The sequence below is a fragment of the Aphelocoma coerulescens genome, chromosome 2, assembly GCF_041296385.1.
Source record: "Aphelocoma coerulescens isolate FSJ_1873_10779 chromosome 2, UR_Acoe_1.0, whole genome shotgun sequence".
Lineage (NCBI taxonomy): Eukaryota > Metazoa > Chordata > Aves > Passeriformes > Corvidae > Aphelocoma > Aphelocoma coerulescens.
The window spans coordinates 168,073,163-168,095,985 of record NC_091015.1 but is presented as its reverse complement, the minus strand read 5'-3'; the positions used below and the strand labels follow the sequence as shown (position 1 = coordinate 168,095,985).

General features: G+C 56.4%; 1 protein-coding gene across 1 annotated transcript in view; it reads left to right on the top strand.

Moving 5' to 3' along the window:
- BOP1 (BOP1 ribosomal biogenesis factor) overlaps nt 1-22,823 on the top strand; it is a 96,489-nt gene that overhangs the window by 21,051 nt on the left and 52,615 nt on the right. The window contains exon 3 of the mRNA XM_069005631.1: nt 2,079-2,189. Coding sequence (XP_068861732.1) covers nt 2,079-2,189 — 111 coding nt within the window. The remainder of the gene's footprint in view (nt 1-2,078; nt 2,190-22,823) is intronic.

The following is a 22,823-nucleotide window of genomic DNA, read 5'->3' as shown; positions in this document are numbered from 1 at the left end:
CCCCTCATCGATCCGTTGCATTTTCCCGAAATTCCCAAATTCCAGCAGTTCCGAGGGAGCAGGGATTGGGATTCCTTTCAATGAATCCATAAACCGGGAAGAGACCCCCGACTTCCCAAAGTTCCCATTCCCATCCCATTCCCATCCCATTCCCACCCCATTCCCATCCCATTCCCATCCCATTCCCATCCCATCCCATCCCATTCCCATCCCATTCCCATCCCATTCCCATCCCATCCCATTCCCATCCCATCCCATTCCCACCCCATTCCCACCCCATTCCCACCCCATTCCCACCCCATTCCCACCCCATTCCCATCCCATTCCCATCCCATCCCATTCCCATCCCATCCCATTCCCACCCCATTCCCACCCCATTCCCACCCCATTCCCATCCCATTCCCATCCCATCCCGTTCCCATCCCATTCCCATCCCGTTCCCACGGGGCGGCTCCCGCTGTGCCGGGATCGTTCCAGGGATCCTCTGGGAATTCCCTGGCGGGCAGGAATGGCTTCCCAAGATCCCAAAATTCCATGGGGAAGCCATTGCCTGGCTCCTGCCCCTGCAGCCTTTATCCCAAGGCCCTCTCCAGCTGTGCTGGAAAAACCTCTGGAAAAGGCCCTGCAAGGGGCTCCGGGCTCTCCTGGAATTCCCCGGCTCCCCCTGCTCATTCCCAGCTCATTCCCAGCTCTCCCTTTATCCCATTCCCTCCATCCCGGGGGGTTCCAGCTGCCATTCCCGGCTCCCAGCGCAGCAACTCCGCAGGTTCATTCCCTAAAAATCCCCACAAAATTCCCTAAAAACCCCCTGAAAATTCCCTAAAAGGACCCCTAAAAATTCCCTAAAAGGACCCCTGAAAATTCCCTAAAAAGCCCTGAAAATTCCCTAAAAAAACCCTCAAAATTAATTCCCTAAAAGGACCCCTAAAAATTCCCTAAAAAAACCCTCAAAATTAATTCCCTAAAAGGACCCCTAAAAATTCCCTAAAAAAACCCTGAAAATTCCCTAAAAATTCCTTAAAAGGATTCCTGAAAACACCCTAAAATACCCCTAAAAATTCCCTTAAAATGACCCCTGAAAATTCCCTAAAAAACCCCTCAAAATTCCCTAAAAACCCCTGAAACTCCCTAAAAAAAACCCCTCAAAATTCCCTAAAAGGACCCCTAAAAATTCCCTAAAACGACTCCTAAAAATTCCCTTAAAAACCTCTCAAAATTCCCTAAAAAAGACCCCTGAAAATTCCCTAAAAACTCCTTCAAAACCCCCTAAAATGTTCCTGAAAATTCCCTAAGAAACCCCTCAAAATTCCCTAAAAAACCCCTGAAAATTCCTTAAAAAAAAACCCCTGAAAATTCCCTAAAAGGACTCAAAGGACCCCTGAAAATTCCCCAAAAAAACCCTCAAAATTCCCCAAAAGGACCCCTAAAAATTCCCTAAAAAACCCCTGAAAATTCCCTAAAAACCCCTAAAAATTCCCTAAAAGGACTCCTAAAAACGCCCTAAAATACCCCTCAAAATTCCCTAAAAACCCCCTCAAAATTCCCTAAAAAAGCCCCTGAAAATTCCCTAAAAAACCCCTGAAAGTTCCTTAAAAAAACCCTCAAAATTCCCTAAAAAAACCCCTGAAAATTCCCTAAAAAGACCCTGAAAATTCCCTAAAAGGACCCCTGAAAATTCCCTAAAAAAGACCCCTAAAAATTCCCTAAAAAAACCCTCAAAATTCCCTAAAAAACCCCTCAAAATTCCCTAGAAGGACCCCTAAAAATTCCTTAAAAAAACCCCCCAAAATTCCCTAAAAAACACCCTGAAAATTCCCTAAAAGAACCCCTCAAAATTCCCAAAAAAAGACTCTAAAAATTCCCTAAAAAACCCCTCAAAATTCCCTAAAAAAGATCCCTGAAAATTCCCTAAAAACTCCTTCAAAACTCCCTAAAATGATCCTGAAAATTCCCTAAAAACCCCTGAAAATTCCCTAAAAACCCCTGAAACTCCCTAAAAAACCCCCTGAAAATTCCCTAAAAATTCCCTTAAAATTCCCTAAAATCTTCCTGAGCTGGATTTTCCCGGATTTTTCCAGGCCCGAGGGGTTCCCGGGAAGAGGAAAACCCTGGAAGACGATTCCCCGTTGGAAGGGAAGCAGGAGTTGCTTGTCCAGGACGAGTACGAGGCAGACAGCTCGGATGAGGAGGTAGGATCCCACGGAATTCCCGGATTTTGTCGTGGATCTGATGGATTTGGTGGCCAGGCAAAAAAAGGATGGAGCTGGGAAAGCTCTGGAGCAGCTGGGAGAGCTGATCCCGGAGAAAAAGTGGGATGGAAGGGATCCAGGGGGGATCCAGGGCGGGATCTGCTGGCAGGGAACAGGGACAGGAGCAGAGGGAACGGCCTCGGGCTGGGATTTTCGGGAATCTCCCCCTGGAAAGGGCTGCCCGGGCTGGAATTCCGGGCTGGAGCGGCCATTCCCGGCTGGAATTGCCATCGCTGGGGGTGTGGGATGGGATCAGGGCCGGGATTTGGGATCCCCATTCCCAGGATTTGGGATGGGATCAGGGCCGGGATTTGGGATCCCCATTCCCAGGATTTCCCATCCCTGTGGGATTTGGGGATCCCCATTCCCAGGATTTGTTTGATGGCTTCAGGGCTGGGATTTGGGATCCCCATTCCCAGGATTTCCCATCCCTGTGGGATTTGGGATGGGATCAGGGCCGGGATTTGGGATCCCCATTCCCAGGATTTGGGATGGGATTTGGGATCCCCATTCCCAGGATTTCCCATCTCTGTGGGATTTGGGATCCCCATTCCCAGGATTTGGGATGGGATTTGGGATCCCCATTCCCAGGATTTCCCATCCCCTCGGCGCCCAGGGGCTCCCAGGCCTTTTCCAAGCTCAGCAATTCCCTGATTTCCGTCTCGCTGTCGGTTCTGGGGCGGGAGGGATTTTTCGGGAATGCTGCCTATTCCGTGTGGGATCTCTCCCAAGGCTCCCTGTCAGGAATTCCGGGTGTTCCGCTGCTCCCTGAGCCTTTCCCGGGATCCCATCCCTGTTCCCGACCCTTCCCTGCTCTCTGCAGCAACCTCCGGCCTCGGAAAAACCTCGGGAAGAGCTGGGAATCCCGGGAACATCCGCAGGGCTCGGCCCTTCCCGACAAACCCCGCGGCTCTTCCCGAATCCCTGCTCGATCCATCACCGGCCCTGGCAGCACCCGGCAATTCCCGGCGCTCCGGGGGCGGCTGGAGCCGGGAATTCTCCTGGAAAGGCACCGGGAGCCGCAGCCCCGAGCGGGACAAAAGCTCGGAGACGTCCGGGGAAGGGGGAGAATTCCGGAATATTCCCACAGGAGGCAGGAAAAGCAGCCCGGGAAAGCCGGGAATGGCGTTGGGAATGGGATTGGGAATGGCAGCGCCGCCTTCCAGGGCATCCCAAAAATCCCCAGGGTCCCGTCCCCATCCCAGGGATTTTTCCAGAGGATCCTCCGGAGCTGGGCTCCCCGAGGCTGCTCCCCGGAGCAGGATTTTACCCGGATTGCTCTGGAATAATCATTTTGGGATCGAGGGCGATGCGTGGCCATGGAAAAGCCCCCGCGGGGTCCCGCTCCAGCCGAAATTCGGGAATGAATCCCGCCCCGCCGGGCAGGAATTCCGCCGGAGCTGCCGGTGGGGGGAGCGCTGCTCCCGGCCCTGCAGCCGCTTCCAGAGCCTTTGTTCCTCTTCTCTTCCCAAAATCCGCCGGCCTGAGCTCGGGAAAACGCCGGGATTTGCCTTGAGAGCTCCTTATCCTGGGTTTTTAGGGAACGGCTCCGTCCTCTCCCGCTCCTTTCCATGGATTTCACCCCTGCGAGCAGCGGGGCAGGGAGTGGGGGGAGGTGGGCTTGGATGCAGCGGGATTTGCTCCGGGAAAATCTCCACTCGGCTTGGAAAATCCCAGCGGTTTTTTTTCTGGAGTTCAGGAAAATGATGGAGATTTTGGGGATCTCCGAATCCTTGGGATCCGAGGGAATGGCCCTCAGGGGAGGGTTTGGGTGGGATTTTAGGGAATGTTCCCCTGGAAAAGCCTGTCCAGGGCTGGAATCGCCATTCCCAGGGTTTTCCATCTCTCTGGAATTCGGGATGGGTTCAGGGCCGGGATTTGGGATCCCCATTCCCAGGATTTGGGATGGGATCAGGGCCGGGATTTGGGATCCCCATTCCCAGGATTTCCCATCTCTGTGGGATTTGGGATGGGTTCAGGGCCAGGATTTGGGGATCCCCATTCCCAGGATTTGGGATGGGTTCAGGGCCAGGATTTGGGGATCCCCATTCCCAGGATTTGGGATGGGATCAGGGCTGGGATTTGGGGATCCCCATTCCCAGGATTTGGGATGGGATCAGGGCTGGGATTTGGGATCCCCATTCCCAGGATTTCCCATCCCTGTGGATTTGGGATGGGGGTGATGGAATGGGGCTGGAAAAGCTGGATTGGAGGCAGGAGGCTCCGGGGGTATCCCGGGAAAAGCTCGGTGCCGTTCCCTGTTTTCCGTGGCTCCGTCGGCACAAATTCCACCCGGGATCAGAGCTCGGGATGCTCCCGAATTTCCCTGGCCTCGGCTTCGTCTGCTTCCCACTGGTTTGCTGGGATTTTGGGAAGCAATTCCTGCCCGGGAGGGAATTCCCAGAGAATCCCTGGAACATCCCAGCACAGCGGGAGCCTCCCCGCGGGAATGGGCTGATCCCTAAAATCCCTTCGCGCCCAAACCATTGCAGAATTCCCGGATTTTAGGGTGCCGGGAGCTGTGTCCGGCTCCATCCCAGCTCCTGCGGCTCCTTCCTGCCCATCCCTGGCGGCTCAGCCGGATCTCCCAGGGCTGCCTTTGGGATGGATCCCGGAGCCGGCAGCTCGGGGGGACGGGAAGATCCCTTGGGACACCCCCCAGGATCAGGGATCCCATGGAGCTGGGAATGAGCTGGGAATGAGCAGGGGGAGCCGGGGAATTCCAGGAGAGCCCGGAGCCCCTTGCAGGGCCTTTTCCAGAGGTTTTTCCAGCACAGCTGGAGAGGGCCTTGGGATAAAGGCTGCAGGGGCAGGAGCCAGGGGGGGTTTAGGGAATTTTGAGGGGTTTTTTTAGGGAATTTTGAGGGGTCCTTTTAGGGAATTTTCAGGGGTTTATTAGAGAATTTTCAGGGTTTCTTTTGGGAATTTTCAGGGTTTTTTTAGGGAATTTTCAGGGTCTTTTTTAGGGAATTTTCAGGGTCTTTTTTAGGGAATTTTGAGGGGTTTATTAGGGAATTTTTAAGAGTCCTTCTAGGGAATTTTGAGGGTTTTTTTAGGGAATTTTCAGGGCTTTTTAGGGAATTTTCAGGGGTCCTTTTAGGGAATTTTTAGGGGTCCTTTTAGGGAATTTTCAGGGGGTTTTTAGGGAATTTTGTGGGGGTTTTTAGGGAATGAACCTGCGGAGTTGCTGCGCTGGGAGCCGGGAATGGCAGCTGGAACCCCCCGGGATGGAGGGAATGGGATAAAGGGAGAGCTGGGAATGAGCTGGGAATGAGCAGGGGGAGCCGGGGAATTCCAGGAGAGCCCGGAGCCCCTTGCAGGGCCTTTTCCAGAGGTTTTTCCAGCACAGCTGGAGAGGGCCTTGGGATAAAGGCTGCAGGGGCAGGAGCCAGGCAATGGCTTCCCCATGGAATTTTGGGATCTTGAGAAGCCATTCCTGGCTGCGATGGAATCCCCAGAGGATCCCCATCCCCAGAAGTGTCCAGGCCCAGGCTGGGATATCGGGAAGCGTCGCTTGCCGGGGATTGCTGGGGCCGATTCCCAAATTCCCTGAATCCCGAGGGAGTCGGAGATCCCACGGCTCCGGCACCGCCTCCCCCCCAGCAGCAGCTCTGGAAAAGCTCCGGAGTGGCTCCAGAACCTGGGAACGTTTTCCTTGGGAATCTCCTCCCCTGGAGCGCTTTCCTTGGGAATCTCCTCTCCGGGAGCGCTTTCCTCTGGAATCTCCTCTCCGGGAGCGCTTTCCTCTGGAATCTCCTCCCCTGGGAGCGCTGTCCTTGGGAATCTCCTCTCCAGGAGCGCTTTCCTCTGGAATCTCCTCCCCAGGAGCGCTTTCCTCTGGAATCTCCTCTCCTGGGAGTGCTTTCCTTGGGAATCTCCTCCCCTGGGCGCGCTTTCCTCTGGAATCTCCTCTCCTGGGAGCGCTTTCCTTGGGAATCTCCTCCCGGCCCCGCTGCCCCCGTGCTCCCCTCGGATCCGTGCTGGCCCCGTTCCCGCTCCCCCGGCAGCTGCCGGAGCCGCTGGCCGCGTTCCCGGGAAGCAGCACCGCGATCCCGGCCCCTCCTGGCCCCGCCGGCGGGACACGGAGCCGATCCCGGTTCCTGGAATGACACAGGGCCCGATCCCGGTTCCTGGAATGACACGGAGCCGATCCCGGTTCCTGGAATGACACAGGGCCCGATCCCGGTTCCCTGGAATGGCCCCAGTGCCTGATCCTGGCTCCCAGGGCTGGCACCGATCCGTATCTCGGTTCCTTGGGATCGCACAGGGCCCAATCCCGGCTCCCTGTGCTGGCCCAGATCCCAATCCCAGTGCCCGGAGCTGGCCCAGATCCCAATCCCGGTGCCCCTGAGCTGGCCCAGATCCCAATCCTGGTGCCCTGTGCTGGCCCAGATCCCAATCCCGGTGCCCCTGTGCTGGCCCAGATCCCAATCCCGGTGCTCTGAGCTGGCCCAGATCCCAATCCCGGTGCCCTGTGCTGGCCCAGATCCCAATGCCAGCTCCCTGAGCTGGCCCAGATCCCAATCCCGGCTCCCTGTTCTGGCCCAGATCTCAATCCCGGTGCCCTGTTCTGGCCCAGATCCCAATCCCAGCTCCCTGAGCTGGCCCAAATCCCAATCCCGGTGCCCTGTGCTGGCCCAGATCCCAATCCCGGTGCCCTGTTCTGGCCCAGATCCCAATCCCAGCTCCCTGAGCTGGCCCAGATCCCAATCCCAGCTCCCTGAGCTGGCCCAAATCCCAATCCCAGTGCCCTGTTCTGGCCCAGATCCCAATCCCGGTGCCCCTGTTCTGGCCCAGATCCCAATCCCGGTGCCCTGTTCTGGCCCAGATCCCAATCCCGGTGCCCTGTTCTGGCCCAGATCCCAATCCCAGCTCCCTGTTCTGGCCCAGATCCCAATCCCAGCTCCCTGTTCTGGCCCAGATCCCAATCCCGGTGCCCTGTGCTGGCCCAGATCCCAATCCTGGCTCCCTGAGCTGGCCCAGATCCCAATCCCAGCTCCCTGTGCTGGCCCAGATCCCAATCCCAGTGCCCTGTTCTGGCCCAGATCCCAATCCCGGTGCCCTGTGCTGGCCCAGATCCCAATCCTGGCTCCCTGAGCTGGCCCAGATCCCAATCCCAGCTCCCTGTGCTGGCCCAGATCCCAATCCCGGTGCCCTGAGCTGGCCCAGATCCCAATCCCGGTGCCCCTGTTCTGGCCCAGATCCCAATCCCAGCTCCCCCGGCCCGCCCCTCCTGCTGCTCCCGCGGCATTCCCGGTGGCATTCCCGGCCGGAGCGGAGATGGATGTGCCGGGGCTGCCGGCGGGAGGAAGCAGCCGGGGGCTCCGTTTCCTCCCGGAATGAGGATTCCAGATGGCGGGATAATGGATGCCTGAGGGATCCGAGCGCTCCGGCGGCGCTTCCAAGGCCGTTCCCTCCTCCGCAGGCGCGCGGGGGGGGGGGGGGGGGGAGGCTCCCGGCGGGATCGGGATCGGGAGCTGCCGAGGAGCGGGAGGGGGAGAATTCCAGGGGCAGGAGAGGAGGGAAGGCGGCGCTGGCAGCGCTTCCCGAGGCCTCCGGAGCGTGGCCGGAGGGGCCCCGCGCGTGCTCCGGAGCTGCCGGGCTGGCCACTGGCAGGGCGGGATTGGGAATGGGATTGGGGGACTGGGAATGGGGGATTGGGGACTGGGAATGGGGCTAGGAACTGGGAATGGGGGATTGGGAACTGGGAATGGGGGATTGGGAACTGGGAATGGGGGATTAGGAACTGGGAATGGGGGATTGGGAACTGGAAACTGGGAATGGGGGATTGGGAACTGGGAATGGGGGATTGGGAACTGGGAACTGGGAATGGGGGATTGGGAACTGGGAATGGGGCTAGGAACTGGGAATGGGGGATTGGGAACTGGGAATGGGGGATTGGGAACTGGGAACTGGGAATGGGGACTGGGAATGGGGCATTGGGAACTGGGAATGGGGCTAGGAACTGGGAATGGGGGATTGGGAACTGGGAACTGGGAATGGGGGCTAGGAACTGGGAATGGGGGATTGGGAACTGGGAACTGGGAATGGGGGCTAGGAACTGGGAATGGGGGATTGGGAACTGGGTATGGGGACTGGGAATGGGGGATTGGGGACTGGGAATGGGGGATTGGGAACTGGGAATGGGGCTAGGAACTGGGAACTGGGAATGGGGACTGGGAATGGGGCATTAGGAACTGGGAACTGGGAATGGGGACTGGGAATGGGGCATTGGGAACTGGGAATGGGGGCTAGGAACTGGGAATGGGGGATTGGGAACTGGGAACTGGGAATGGGGGCTAGGAACTGGGAATGGGGGATTGGGAACTGGGTATGGGGACTGGGAATGGGGGATTGGGAACTGGGAATGGGGCTAGGAACTGGGAATGGGGCTAGGAACTGGGAATGGGGACTGGGAATGGGGCATTAGGAACTGGGAACTGGGAATGGGGACTGGGAATGGGGCATTGGGAACTGGGAATGGGGCTAGGAACTGGGAATGGGGGATTGGGAACTGGGAATGGGGGCTAGGAACTGGGAATGGGGGATTGGGAACTGGGTATGGGGACTGGGAATGGGGGATTGGGAACTGGGAATGGGGCTAGGAACTGGGAATGGGGCTAGGAACTGGGAATGGGGGATTGGGAATGGGGACCGGGAATGGGGACTGGGAATGGGGCTAGGAACTGGGAATGGGGGATTGGGAACTGGGACTGGGAATGAGGGATTGGGAATGGGGCTGCTCCAGTTCTCCAGTTTCCAGCCCCACTTCTCCCAGTTTCCAGCCCCAGCTCTCCCAGTTTCCAGCCCCACTTCTCCCAGTGTCCGGCCCCATTTTCCCGCATTCCAGCCCCACTTTTCCCAAATTCCAGCCTCACTTTTCCCAACTTCCAGCCCCACTTCTCCCAGTTTCCAGCCCCATTTTCCTGCATTCCAGCCCCACTTCTCCCAGTTCCCAGCCCCACTTCTCCCCGTTCCCAGCCCCATTTCCCCCCTTCCCTGTGCTGGAAGCGCCACCCTTCCCTCCTTCCAGTGGATCCCATTCCGGAGTCTCTGCTCCGTCCCTTCCCACCGGGACAATCCCAACATCCCCCAGGATCCCGAGGAGCCGATCCCGAACCTCCCCCTGCTTTTTGGGATCCAGCGATTTCCTTGGGAAACCCCTTGGAATTCCAGAGGCAATGCCACCCTCCCTGATCCCAAATTCCCGTGGATCCCGGGCCAATCCGGCTGCCTGGAGTTCTGCTTTGCCCCCGCTCAGGCAGCTCCGGGCACAGCCGGATTTTCGGGAAGAGCTTTGATCCAGGATTTCCAGCGGCCGCAGCTCCGGCTGCTGTTGTTATTCCCATCATTCTCCCGGTGTTTCCGAAACCTCTGGAATCCGTGGGCCAGGCCGGTGTAAGACAATCCCTCTCCGGCCGTTTTGGGATTGAATCCCGGCCTTTTCCAGCTTTTCCAGCCTCTCTCCCCCCCTCCTCCCCGTGCTCCCTTCGGATCCTGCTGCCGTTGTGGCTTCCTGGCCTCCGCTCCTCTTTCCGACAGCTCAGATCCCGATTTTTCCACACAAATCCCTCTTTCCCACCTCTCTGCATCCCTGGATTCCCTCCAGGCCGCCGCTTTTCCCCGTTATCCGTCGGTTTTGTTCCCTTGGCTGAGGCCCTTCCCCAGTCCAGGATTTCCCGAGGGTTTTGTTTCAGGATCCCTTGGGAAAGCAGGAAAATCCCGTGGGAATGGGGGGTGGGGTGGGGTCAGCACCTGCATTCCGAGCTCTTCCCAAAGCTCCTTCCCGTCCTCGCTTTTCCATGGATAAACCATCGGCATTCCCGAAATGGGAACGGGTGGAATTTTTTGGGAATTAGACCCCAGCACCGGGACTGGTTTTTTGTCTTGAATCCCATGGGAGTTTTCCAGACTTTTCCCTGTGGGATAAAGCCGTGGATGTGCAGAGAATTCCATGGATATTCGGGATGCTCCTAGGGAAGGGTGGGAAGAGTGGGAAGGGGGAATTCCTGATCAATAACAGGGATTGTGGTTTGGGAAGTGTCGGGATAAAGGGGATAAAAGGACAATGGGAAGTTGGGGGAATTTGGGGCTGGAAAGTTGGGAAACCTGAGGCTGGAAGTTGGAAAAAAATGGGGCTGGAATTTGGGAGAAGCGGGACTGGAAGTTGGGAGAAGTGGGGCTGGAAGTTGGGAGAAGTAGGGCTGGAAGTTGGGACAACCAGGGCTGGAATTTGGGAAAACTGAGTCTGGAATTTGGGTGAGCCAGAATTTGGGAGAAGTGTGGGAGAAGTGGGGCTGGAATTTGGGAGAAGTGGGGCTGGAATTTGGGAGAGCTCCCAAAAGGAGCTGGGATCATGCTGGGATCAGCCATCCCAAAAGGAGCTGGGATCATCCCGGGATCAGCCATCCTTTGGGATCATCCCAGCATCATCCTGCCTTCAGGATCATCCCAAAAGGGTTAACTGGGATCATCCCAGGATCAGCCATCCCAAAAGTGACCATCCCGGGAAGGGTTAACTGGGATCATCCTTCGGGATCAGCCATCCCGAAAGGGTTAACTGGGATCATCCCAAAAGGGTGAACTGGGACAATCCCGGGTCCATCCCGGCAAGGGTTAACTGGGATAATCCATCCCAGGAAGGGTTAACTGGGACAATCCCGGGTCCATTCTGGGATAATCCATCCCGGCAAGGGTTAACTGGGATAACCCATCCCGGCAAGGGTTAACTGGGACAATCCCGGGATAATCCATCCCAGGAAGGGTTAACTGGGACAATCCTGGGTCCATTCTGGGATAATCCATCCCGGCAAGGGTTAACTGGGACCATCCCAGGATAATCCATCCCGGGAAGGGTTAACTGGGTCCATCCCGGGTCCATCCCGGGATAACCCAGCCCCGCAAGGGTTAACTGGGATAATCCATCCCAGCAAGGGCTAACTGGGACCATCCCAGCAAGGGTTAACTGGGACAATCCCGGGTCCATTCTGGGATAATCCATCCTGGCAAGGGTTAACTGGGACAATCCCGGGATAACCCAGCCCGGCAAGGGTTAACTGGGATAATCCATCCCGGGAAGGGTTAACTGGGACCATCCCGGGATAATCCATCCCGGGAAGGGTTAACTGGGACAATCCCAGGTCCATTCTGGGATAATCCATCCCGGCAAGGGTTAACTGGGTCCATCCCGGGTCCATCCTGGGATAACCCAGCCCCGCAAGGGTTAACTGGGATAATCCATCCCAGCAAGGGTTAACTGGGATAATCCATCCCGGGAAGGGTTAACTGGGACAATCCCGTCTCCATTCTGGGATAATCCATCCTGGCAAGGGTTAACTGGGTCCATCCCGGGATAACCCAGCCCGGCAAGGGTTAACTGGGATAACCCATCCCGGGAAGGGTTAACTGGGACCATCCCAGGATAATCCATCCCAGCAAGGGTTAACTGGGACCATCCCGGGATAATCCATCCCAGGAAGGGTTAACTGGGACAATCCCGGGTCCATCGCGGGTCCATCCCGGGATAACCCAGCCCGGCAAGGGTTAACTGGGCCAATCCCGGGATAATCCATCCCAGGAAGGGCTAACTGGGATAATCCATCCCAGCAAGGGTTAACTGGGATAATCCATCCCAGGAAGGGTTAACTGGGACAATCCTGTCTCCATTCTGGGATAACCCAGCCTGGCAAGGGTTAACTGGGACAATCCCGGGATAACCCAGCCCAGCAAGGGTTAACTGGGACAATCCCGGGTCCATTCTGGGATAATCCATCCCAGCAAGGGTTAACTGGGATCATCCATCCCAGGAAGGGTTAACTGGGACAATCCCGGGATAACCCAGCCCGGCAAGGGTTAACTGGGATAATCCATCCCGGGAAGGGTTAACTGGGACAATCCTGGGATAATCCATCTTGGCAGGGGTTAACTGGGACAATCCCGGGATAACCCAGCCCGGCAAGGGTTAACTGGGATAACCCATCCCGGGAAGGGTTAACTGGGACCATTCCGGGATAATCCATCCCGGGAAGGGTTAACTGGGACAATCCCGGGTCCATTCTGGGATAATCCATCCCGGGAAGGGTTAACTGGGATAATCCATCCCAGGAAGGGTTAACTGGGACAATCCCGGGATAACCCAGCCCGGCAAGGGCTAACTGGGATAATCCATCCCGGCAAGGGTTAACTGGGACCATTCTGGGATAATCCATCCCGGCAGGGGTTAACTGGGACAATCCCGGGATAACCCAGCCCGGCAAGGGTTAACTGGGATAACCCATCCTGGGAAGGGTTAACTGGGACCATTCCGGGATAATCCATCCCGGGAAGGGTTAACTGGGACAATGCCAGGTCCATTCTGGGATAATCCATCCTGGCAAGGGTTAACTGGGACAATCCCGGGTCCATGGCGGGTCCACCCCGGGATAACCCAGCCCGGGAAGGGTTAACTGGGACCATTCCGGGATAATCCATCCCGGGAAGGGTTAACTGGGACAATCCTGGGATAACCCATCCCGGGAAGGGTTAACTGGGACCACCCCGGGATAACCCAGCCTGGGAAGGGTTAACTGGGACCATCGCGGGTCCATGGCGGGTCCATCCCGGGATAACCCAGCCCGGGAAGGGTTAACTGGGACAATCCCGGGTCCATGGCGGGTCCACCCCGGGATAACCCAGCCTGGGAAGGGTTAACTGGGACCATCGCGGGTCCATGGCGGGTCCATCCCGGGATAACCCAGCCCGGGAAGGGTTAACGGCTCCCGCTGCCCCATCCCGGGATTGGAGCAGGAAAAGCTTTTTCCGAGTGGAAGGAGCGAATGACGAATGACGTCATCGGCAGTGCCGGGAGCGCTGCGGGAGCGGCGGAGGAGCCGGGAACCTCTCCGGATCGGCCGCACATTCCCGATTTTCTGCCCCATTCCCGATTTTCTGCCACATTCCCGATTTCCTGCCACATTCCCGATTTTCTGCCCCATTCCTGATTTCCTGCCCCATTCCCGATTTCCTGTCCCATTCCCGATTTCCTGCCACATTCCCGATTTTCTGTCACATTCCGGATTTTCTGCCACATTCCTGATTTCCTGCCGTATTCCCAATTTCCTGCCCCATTCCCAATTTCCTGCCCCATTCCCGATTTCCTGCCCCATTCCCGATTTTCTGCCCCATTCCCGATTTTCCTGCCCCATTCCCGATTTCCTGCCCCATTCCTGATTTCCTGCCCCATTCCCGATTTTCTGTCCCATTCCTGATTTCCTGCCGCATTCCCGATTTTCTGTCCCATTCCCAATCTTCTGTCACATTCCCGATTTTCTGTCCCATTCCCGATTTCCTGCCCCATTCCTGATTTCCTGCCGCATTCCCGATTTTCTGTCCCATTCCTGATTTTCCTGCCCCATTCCCGATCTTCTGTCACATTCCCGATTTTCTGTCACATTCCCGATTTCCTGCCCCATTCCCGATTTCCTGCCCCATTCCCGATTTTCTGCCCCATTCCCGATTTTCCTGCCCCATTCCCGATTTCCTGCCACATTCCCGATTTCCTGCCCCATTCCCGATTTCCTGTCCCATTCCCGATTTCCTGCCCCATTCCCGATCTTCTGTCCCATTCCCGATTTCCTGCCACATTCCCGATTTCCTGTCCCATTCCCGATTTTCCTGCCCCATTCCCGATTTCCTGCCCCATTCCCGATTTTCTGTCCCATTCCCGATTTTCCTGCCCCATTCCCGATCTTCTGTCACATTCCCGATTTTCTGTCCCATTCCCGATTTCCTGCCCCATTCCCGATTTCCTGCCCCATTCCCGATTTTCTGTCACATTCCCGATTTTCGGTCCCATTCCCGATTTCCTGCCCCATTCCCGATTTTCTGTCACATTCCCGATTTTCCTGCCCCATTCCCGATTTCCTGCCCCATTCCCGATTTTCTGTCCCATTCCCGATTTCCTGCCACATTCCCGATTTCCTGTCCCATTCCCAATTTTCTGTCACATTCCCGATTTCCTGTCCCATTCCCGATTTCCTGCCCCATTCCCGATTTCCTGCCCCATTCCCGATTTCCTGCCACATTCCCGGTTTCCTGCCGTATTCCTGATTTTCTGCCACATTCCTGATTTTTTTTCCATATTCCTGATTTCCTGCCATATTCCTGATTTTTTTTCCGTATTCCTGCTTTTTTTACCATATTCCTGATTTTCTGCCATATTCCTGCTTCTTTTCCATATTCCTGCTTCTTTTCCGTATTCCTGCTTTTTTTTATATTTCTGCTTTTTTTTCCACATTCCTGTTTTTTTTATATTCCTGATTTTCTGCCACGTTCCTGCTTTTTTTATATCCCTGCTTTTTTCCATATTCCTGCTCTTTTTCCATATTCCTGACCTTTTTTTCCATATTCCTGCTCTTTTCTCCATATTCCTGCTTTTCTCCATATTCCTGCTCTTTTTCCATATTCCTGCTTTTTTTTATATCCCTGCTTTTTTTCCATATTCCTGCTTTTTTTTTATATATCCCTGGGGTTTTTTTTATATTCCTGCTTTTTTCATATCCCTTCTTTTTTTTTTTTTTTTATGCTCCTGCTCTTTTTCCATATCCCTGCTCTTTCCATATTCCTGCTTTTTTCATATTCCTGCTTTTTTCACACCCCTCCTTTTTTTTTGGATATCCCTGCTTTGTTTCCATATTCCTGCTTTTTTTTTATCCCCCTCTCCCTCCTCCTCCTCCTCCTCCTCCTCCTCCTCCTGCACTCGGGAGATTTTTTCCGCTGGCTCCGTCGGCGCTGCCGGCCCCGCTCGGAACGGCCTTCCCAAAAAATTCCCCCCCCGGAGCCGCCTGGCGAGGGGGACGCTGGGGGGGTGCTGATCCCAAATGCTGCATCCCAAATCCGGGATTGGGGCTCTCCAGAGGGTCGGGATTGCGGCCCCCGATCCCAATCCCGCTCCCGATCCCGCTCCCGATCCCGCTCCCGATCCCGCTCCCGATCCCGATCCCGCTCCCGATCCCGATCCCTGCCAGCTGCTCCGTTGGCAGCGCCGGCTCGGCGCCAGCTCCCGGCTGCAATCGCCTGGCCCGGATCCAGGGCTGAGCCTTTCCCGGAGGTTCTGGGGCTTTTGGGAGTGTCCTGAGTTATCCCGGTGCTGGGATGAGCTCCGGGAATGTCCAGGCAGAGAGGGTTTTGCTCCCTGTGGCGCCCAGAAATCCGGGAAAAGGGGTTGGGAATTCCTACGGGGATGGAGCTCTCAGCATTCCCGGCTTTCCCTGCTTGGTGCTGCTTTTCCAGGCCCTGGATTCCTGCAGTCCTGGGTATTCCTGGGATTGGCACCCCCTTCTCTTCCCATCCCATCCCATCCCATCCCATCCCATCCCATCCCATCCCATCCCATCCCATCCCATCCCATCCCATCCCGTCCCGTCCCGTCCCGTCCCGTCCCGTCCCATCCCGTCCCGTCCCATCCCAAACTGGAGGGCCCTGGAGCAGCTCCACATTCCCAGGATTGGCACCCCCTTCCCATCCCAATCCCATCCCATCCCAAACTGGGGGGCCCTGGAGCAGCTCCACATTCCTGGGATTGTCATCCCCATCCCATCCCATCCCATCCCATCCCATCCCATCCCATCCCATCCCATCCCATCCCATCCCAAATTGGAGCAGCTCCACATTCCCAGGATTGGCACGCCTATCCCATCCCAAACTGGGGGGCCCTGGAACAGCTCCACATTCCCAGAATTGGCACCCCCTTCCCATCCCATCCCATCCCATCCCATCCCATCCCATCCCATCCCATCCCATCCCATCCCATCCCATCCCATCCCATCCCATCCCATCCTGGAGCAGCTCCACATTCCCGGGACTGGCACCTCCATCCCATCCCAAACTGGGGGGACACGGAGCAGCTCCACATTCCCAGGACTGGCATCCCCTTCCCTTCCCATCCCATCCCATCCCATCCCATCCCATCCCATCCCATCCCATCCCATCCCATCCCATTCCATCCCATTCCATCCCATCCTATCCCATTCCCATCCCATCCCAAACTGGGGGGGACACAGAGCAGCTCCACATTCCTGGGATTGTCATCCCCATCCCATCCCATCCCATCCCATCCCATCCCATCCCATCCCATCCCATCCCATCCCATCCCATCCCAAACTGGGGGGCCCTGGAGCAGCTCCACATTCCCAGGATTGGCACCCCCATCCCAAACTGGAGCAGCTCCACATTCCCGGGACTGGCACCTCCATCCCATCCCAAACTGGGGGGACACGGAGCAGCTCCACATTCCCAGGACTGGCATCCCCTTCCCATCCCATCCCATCCCATCCCATCCCATCCCATCCCATCCCATCCCATCCCATTCCATCCCATTCCATCCCATCCTATCCCATTCCCATCCCATCCCAAACTGGGGGGGACACGGAGCAGCTCCACATTCCTGGGATTGTCATCCCCATCCCATCCCATTCCATCCCATCCCAAATTGGAGCAGCTCCACATTCCCAGGATTGGCACCTCCTTCCTATCCCATCCCAAACTGGGGGGACACGGAGCAGCTCCACATTCCCAGGACTGGCATCCCCTTCCCTTCCCATCCCATCCCATCCCATCCCATCCCATCCCATCCCATCCCATCCCATCCCATCCCAAACTGGGGGGCCCTGGAGCAGCTCCACATTCCCAGGATTGGCACCCCCATCCCATCCCGTCCCATCCCATCCCAAATTGGAGCAGCTCCACATTCCCAGGATTGGCACCTCCTTCCTATCCCATCCCAAACTGGGGGGACACGGAGCAGCTCCACATTCCTGGGATTGTCACCCCCTTCCCATTCCATCCCATCCCATCCCATCCCATTCCATCCCATCCCATCCCAAACTGGGGAGCCCTGGAGCAGCTCCACATTCCCAGGATTGGCACCTCCTTCCCTTCCCTTCCCTTCCCTTCCCTTCCCTTCCCTTCCCTTCCCTTCCCTTCCCTTCCCTTCCCTTCCCTTCCCTTCCCTTCCCTTCCCTTCCCTTCCCTTCCCTTCCCTTCCCATCCCATCCCATCCCATCCCATCCCAAACCGGGGGGGCCCTGGAGCAGCTCCCGGCCGGAATCTCTGGCTGCTTTTCCAAGCTCCCACCTCATCAGGCTCCGGATTTTGGGAATGTGCGGAGGCAGCCGGAGGCTGCTCCAGGCCTCGGGATCGTTTCCCCCAGGCCGGAGCTGATTCCCCGCAAAGGTCGGGATTTGCTGCCTCAAATTCCCGGGAATATTCGCGCCGGGAGAATTTGGGGAAATCTCTTTTCCAGCCCTTTCCTCCATCCCGAATTTCCTCCTCCCGCTGCTGCCCGGCCGGGCGCCCGCCAGGGAGCATCCAGAGGGGAAATTCGGGATGTGGATCCCACCCAGAACTGCCTTTGGCTCGGATGATCCCGGAGATATTTTTGGGAAGATTCCTGGTTTTGCTGTGGCGACGGCCGAGTCCGGATTCCGCGCTCGGGAACGGGAGGGGAGGGAAGGGGGGGGGGGGGGGGGGGAGGGAATTTGTTCCTTTATTTTTATCCCATTTGGATGGATTTCTGTACGGATTTTTGTGGATTTTTTTAACGGATTCCGACGGAATTTTTGAGCCGTGCCTTGACGCGAATCCAACGTGGAGAGCTCCCGGCCGGCCGGGGGCATCCCGGTGCCAGCTCCTCCATCCCGAGGGAGCTCCGGAGGCGCCGGTGCCCGCGTGGATTCCTCGGAGCTCTCGTCATGGGCGTGGATCCGAGGCTGGCGGGAGCGAAGCCCGAAACAGCCGGAGCTGCCCGGAAATTCCAGTGGAAAACAGCCCCGAATTCCACTGGAAAACGGCCCCGCCGCCCCTCGTATTCCCGATTTTCCTGCTTTTCCCGCTTTTCCTGCCGGGCGAGCCGGGCGTGGAAGGCGTTATCCCGAGGTCGGATGTTGGGAATCGCTGCCTCCCCGCCGCCGGGGCTTGGATTCCCTGTGGATGTGGCACTTTGGGAATGTGGCCAGAGCTCGGCACTGGGGAAGGGGGGGGGGGGGAAGGGGAGGCTCCAGGGGCTTTTCCAGCCTCGGCAATCCCGGGATTCCGTCCGTGGAGTTGTGCTTCCGGAGGAGAAGTGGAAGGAGGCCTTGAGCTCCCAAATCATTCCCGGATTTTGGCGAAATGGGATGAAATCCACAACAAAAAAACCCCAGAATGATCCCAAATCCGAGTCCTGGCCGATCCCATTCCCTCGGGATGGATTTATCCGGGAAAACTGGGATCGGGAGCGCGGCCTGGTGGGATTTTGGTGGGGTTTTGGTGGGATTTTGCAGGAGGGAAGGAGCAGTGGGATTCATCCCGTTCCTGGTGGGATAATTCCGGGATTCCGGCTCCAGCGAGGAATTCCAGGGGTTCAAATCCATCTTTGAATCCAGCCAGGAAAGTTTGGGAATTCCTGGGAAAAGGCAGGAGCAGGGCAAGGCTCATCCCAGGAAGGATTTACCCTCGGGAAGGAGCTTCCGTGTGGGAATCCCGCCCGCCTTTCCCGCTTCCCGCTGCTCTGCCTCTTCCCAGGGAATCTTTGGGAATCTCCGAGTCCGATCCCGCTCCCCCGTCCCTCCCAGGCCTCCCGGATTTTTCGGACAGTTCAGATTCCTCTCTCCTCATCCAGGAGCACAGCGTGTCCCAAAAAAACAGCTCCGGGCCGAGCTGGGATTCCTGGAAAAAACCCTGGAACAAAAAACGATCCTTGGCAAAGGCCGGGAGAGAGCGAGGGCTCGGAGCTGCCGGCGCGACGCGGCCGCCCGGCAATTCCCAAACTATTCCCGGCATTCCCGAGGCCGGGATCCACCCCGGGGAGTGTCCGAGGGCAGCTTGGGGTATCCCGGGAGAGCGGGAAGTTGGCTGCCCGTGGGATGGTTGGAACGGGATGATCCCTAAAATCCTGAAAGGATTCCAGGATTCCGTGGAGGGGATTCTATGGATGGGAGATTCCATGGATGGGATTCCGTGGATGGTCATTCCATGGATGGGATTCCATGGATTGGGATTCCATGGATGGAGATTCCATGGAGGGGATTCCGTGGAGGGGATTCCATGGATTGGGATTCCATGGATTGGGATTCCATGGAGGGGATTCCATGGAGGGGATTCCATGGATTGGGATTCCATGGATTGGGATTCCATGGAGGGGATTCCATGGAGGGGATTCCATGGATGGAGATTCCATGGAGAGGATTCCATGGAGAGGATTCCGTGGAGGGGATTCCATGGATGGAGATTCCATGGAGAGGATTCTGTGGATGGAGATTCCATGGATTGGGATTCCATGGAGGGGATTCCATGGAGAGGATTCCAAGGAGAAGATTCCTTGGGATGGGATAATGGGATGGGAATTAAGGTCCCCTCCATCCCAAACCCATCTGGAATTCCATGGACATCCCTGGAAGTGCCCCCGGCCGGGCTGGAGCACCCCGGGATAACGGAGCTGCGCCGGATCCCTGGAGCACAGGGATGGATCCCTGGAATGTGTTGGGATCACAGGGATGGATCCCAGGAGTGTCTGGGATCACAGGGATGGATCCCTGGAATGTGTTGGAATCATAGGGATGGATCCTGGGAGTGTCTGGGATCACAGGAATGGATCCCTGGAATGTGTTGGGATCAAAGGGCTGGATCCTGGGAGTGTCTGGGATCACAGGAATGGATCCCAGGAGTGTCTGGGATCAAAGGGATGGATCCCTGGAAGTGTCTGGGATCACAGGGATGGATCCCTGGAATGTGTTGGGATCAAAGGGCCGGATCCTGGGAGTGTCTGGGATCACAGGACCGGATTTTGGGAGTGTCTGGGATCACAGGAATGGATCCCTGGAATGCATTGGGATCAAAGGACTGGGTCCTGGGAGTGTTGGGAGCACAGGGCCGGACCCCTGGAGCGTGTCCAGATCCCTGGAATGTGTCCAGATCCCGGAGCGTGTCCAGAGGCGAGGGCCGGATCCCTGGAATGTGTCCCGCCCCCTGGGATGTGTCCCGCCCCCTGGGATGTGTCCCGCCCCCTGGAGCGGGTCCAGCCCCCTGGAGCGGGTCCAGCCCCCTGGAGCGGGTCCAGCCCCCGGAGCGGGGCCGTGCCTTTGCTCCGGAGCCAAATCCCTGGAACGGCTTTTCCCGGCTCCCGCTCCGGAGGCTGCCAGAGGCCACGGCCCCGCTGCCGGCCGGCTTCCCTCCCATCCCATCCCATCCCATCCCATCCCATCCCAGCCCAGCCCAGCCCAGCCCAGCCCAGCCCATCCCCTCCATCCCATCCCATCCCATCCCATCCCATCCCATCCCATCCCAGCCCAGCCCAGCCCATCCCATCCCAGCCCATCCCCTCCATCCCATCCCATCCCATCCCATCCCATCCCATCCCATCCCATCCCATCCCATCCCATCCCATCTCATCCCATCCCATCCCATCCCATCCCATCCCATCCCATCCCATCCCATCCCCATCCCAGAATTCCCATCCCATCCCATCCCATCCCATCCCATCCCATCCCCATCCCCATCCCAGAATTCCCATCCCATCCCATTCCAGCTGCTCTTGCTTCCCTCTCATCCCATCCCATTCCATCCCAATCCCATTATCCCATCCCAATCCATGAGCCCATCCCGATCCCATTATCCCATCCCAATCCCATTATCCCATCCCGATCCCTTTATCCCATCCCAATCCCATTATCCCATCCCAATCCATGAGTCCATCCCGATCCCATGAGTCCATCCTGTTCCCATTATCCCATCCCAATCCCATTATCCCATCCCATTCCCATTATCCCATCCCGATCCCATTATCCCGTTCCTTTATCCCGCTCTCCCCTCCTCCTCCCACTGGATCTTTTCCCTCTTTTCCCCCCTTTTCCCCTCTTTTTCCCTCTTTTCCCTCTTTTCCCTCCTTCCCCTCCTTCCCCTCCTTCCCCTCCTTCCCCTCCTTTCCCTCCTTTCCCTTTTCCCTCCTTTCTCTCCTTTCCCTCCTTTCCCTCTTTTCCCTCTTTTCCCCCTTTTTCCCTCTCTTTTTCCCTCTTTTCTCCCATTTTCCCCTCCTTCTCCTCTTTTCCCTCTCCTTTCCCTCCTTCCCCTCCTTTCTCTCCTTTCCCTCTTTTTCCCTCTTTTCCCTTTCTTTCCCTCTTTTTCCCTCTTTTTCCTCCTTTCCCTCCTTCCCCTCCTTCCCCTCCTTTCCCTTTTCCCTCCTTCCCCTCCTTTCCCTCCTTTCCCTCTTTCCTTCCTTTCCCTCCTTTCCCTCCTTTCCCTCATTCCCTCTTTTCCCTCTTTTCCCCCTTTTCCCCTCTCTTTTTTTCTCTTTTTTCCCATTTTTCCCTCTTTTCCCTCCTTTCCCTCTTTTCCCTTCCTTTCCCTCTTTTCCCTCCTTTCCCTTTTCCCTTCTTCCCCTCTTTTCCCTCTTTTCCCTCTTTTCCCCCTTTTTCCCTCTCTTTTTCCCTCTTTTCTCCCATTTTCCCCTCCTTCCCCTCTTTTCCCTCTCCTTTCCCTCCTTCCTCTCCTTCCCCTCCTTCCCCTCCTTTCCCTCTTTTTCCCTCTTTCCCTCTTTCCCTCTTTTCTCCCATTTTCCCCTCCTTCCCCTCTTTTCCCCCTTTTCCCCTCCCTTTTTTCTCTTTTCTCCCATTTTTCCCTCTTTTCCCCTCCTTTCCCTCCTTTCCCTTTTCCATCCATAACCTTTAACGAGCGCCGCCGGCTCCGTTTGTGGGAGGCTCTTCCCGAGGGCCTCGGGAAGGGGGGTCTGGAATCCCGGCCCGGCTCCGGCCCCCAATCCCAAACTTGGGATCCTTGGGATCCTTGGGATCCTTGGGATCCTTCGGATCCGCTTCCCGAGCTGGAGCAGAGCCGGGAATGTTGGAGCTGTCCGGCCTCACCGGCTCCTTCCCAAGGAAAAAATTCCTCGGGAATGTGGCGGGGAGAGGAGGCTGGGAATGGGCAGGGGGAGAAGGGGAATTCCAGGAGAGCCCGGAGCCTTTTCCAGAGGTTTTTCCAGCACAGCTGGAGAGGGCCTTGGGATAAAGGCTGCAGGGGCAGGAGCCAGCGGGGGTTTAGGGAATTTTGAGGGGATTTTAGGGAGTTTTCAGGGTTTTTTTAGGGAATTTTGAGGGGTTTTTAGGGAATTTGAAGGTTTTTTAGGGAATTTTCAGAGGTTTTTTTTAAGGGATTTTCCAGGGTTTTTTTAGGGAATTTTCAGGGTTTTTTTAAGGGAATTTTCAGGGGTTTTTTTAGGGAATTTTGAGGGTTTTTTTAAGGGAATTTTCAGGGTTTTTTTTAGGGAATTTTGAGGGGTTTTTAAGGGAATTTTGAGGGTATTTTAAGGGAATTTTGAGGGGTTTTTTTTAGGGATTTTTCAGGGTTTTTTTAGGGAATTTTCACGGGGTCCTTTTAGGGAATTAATTTTGAGGGGTTCTTTAGGGAATTTTGAGGGGGTTTTTAGGGAATTTTGAGAGGTCCTTTTAGGGAATTTTGAGCGGTTTTTAAAGGGAATTTTCAGGGGGTTTTTTAGGGAATTTTGAGGGTCTTTTTAGGGAATTTTCAGGGTTTTTTTTTAGGGAATTTTCAGGGGGTTTTTTTAGG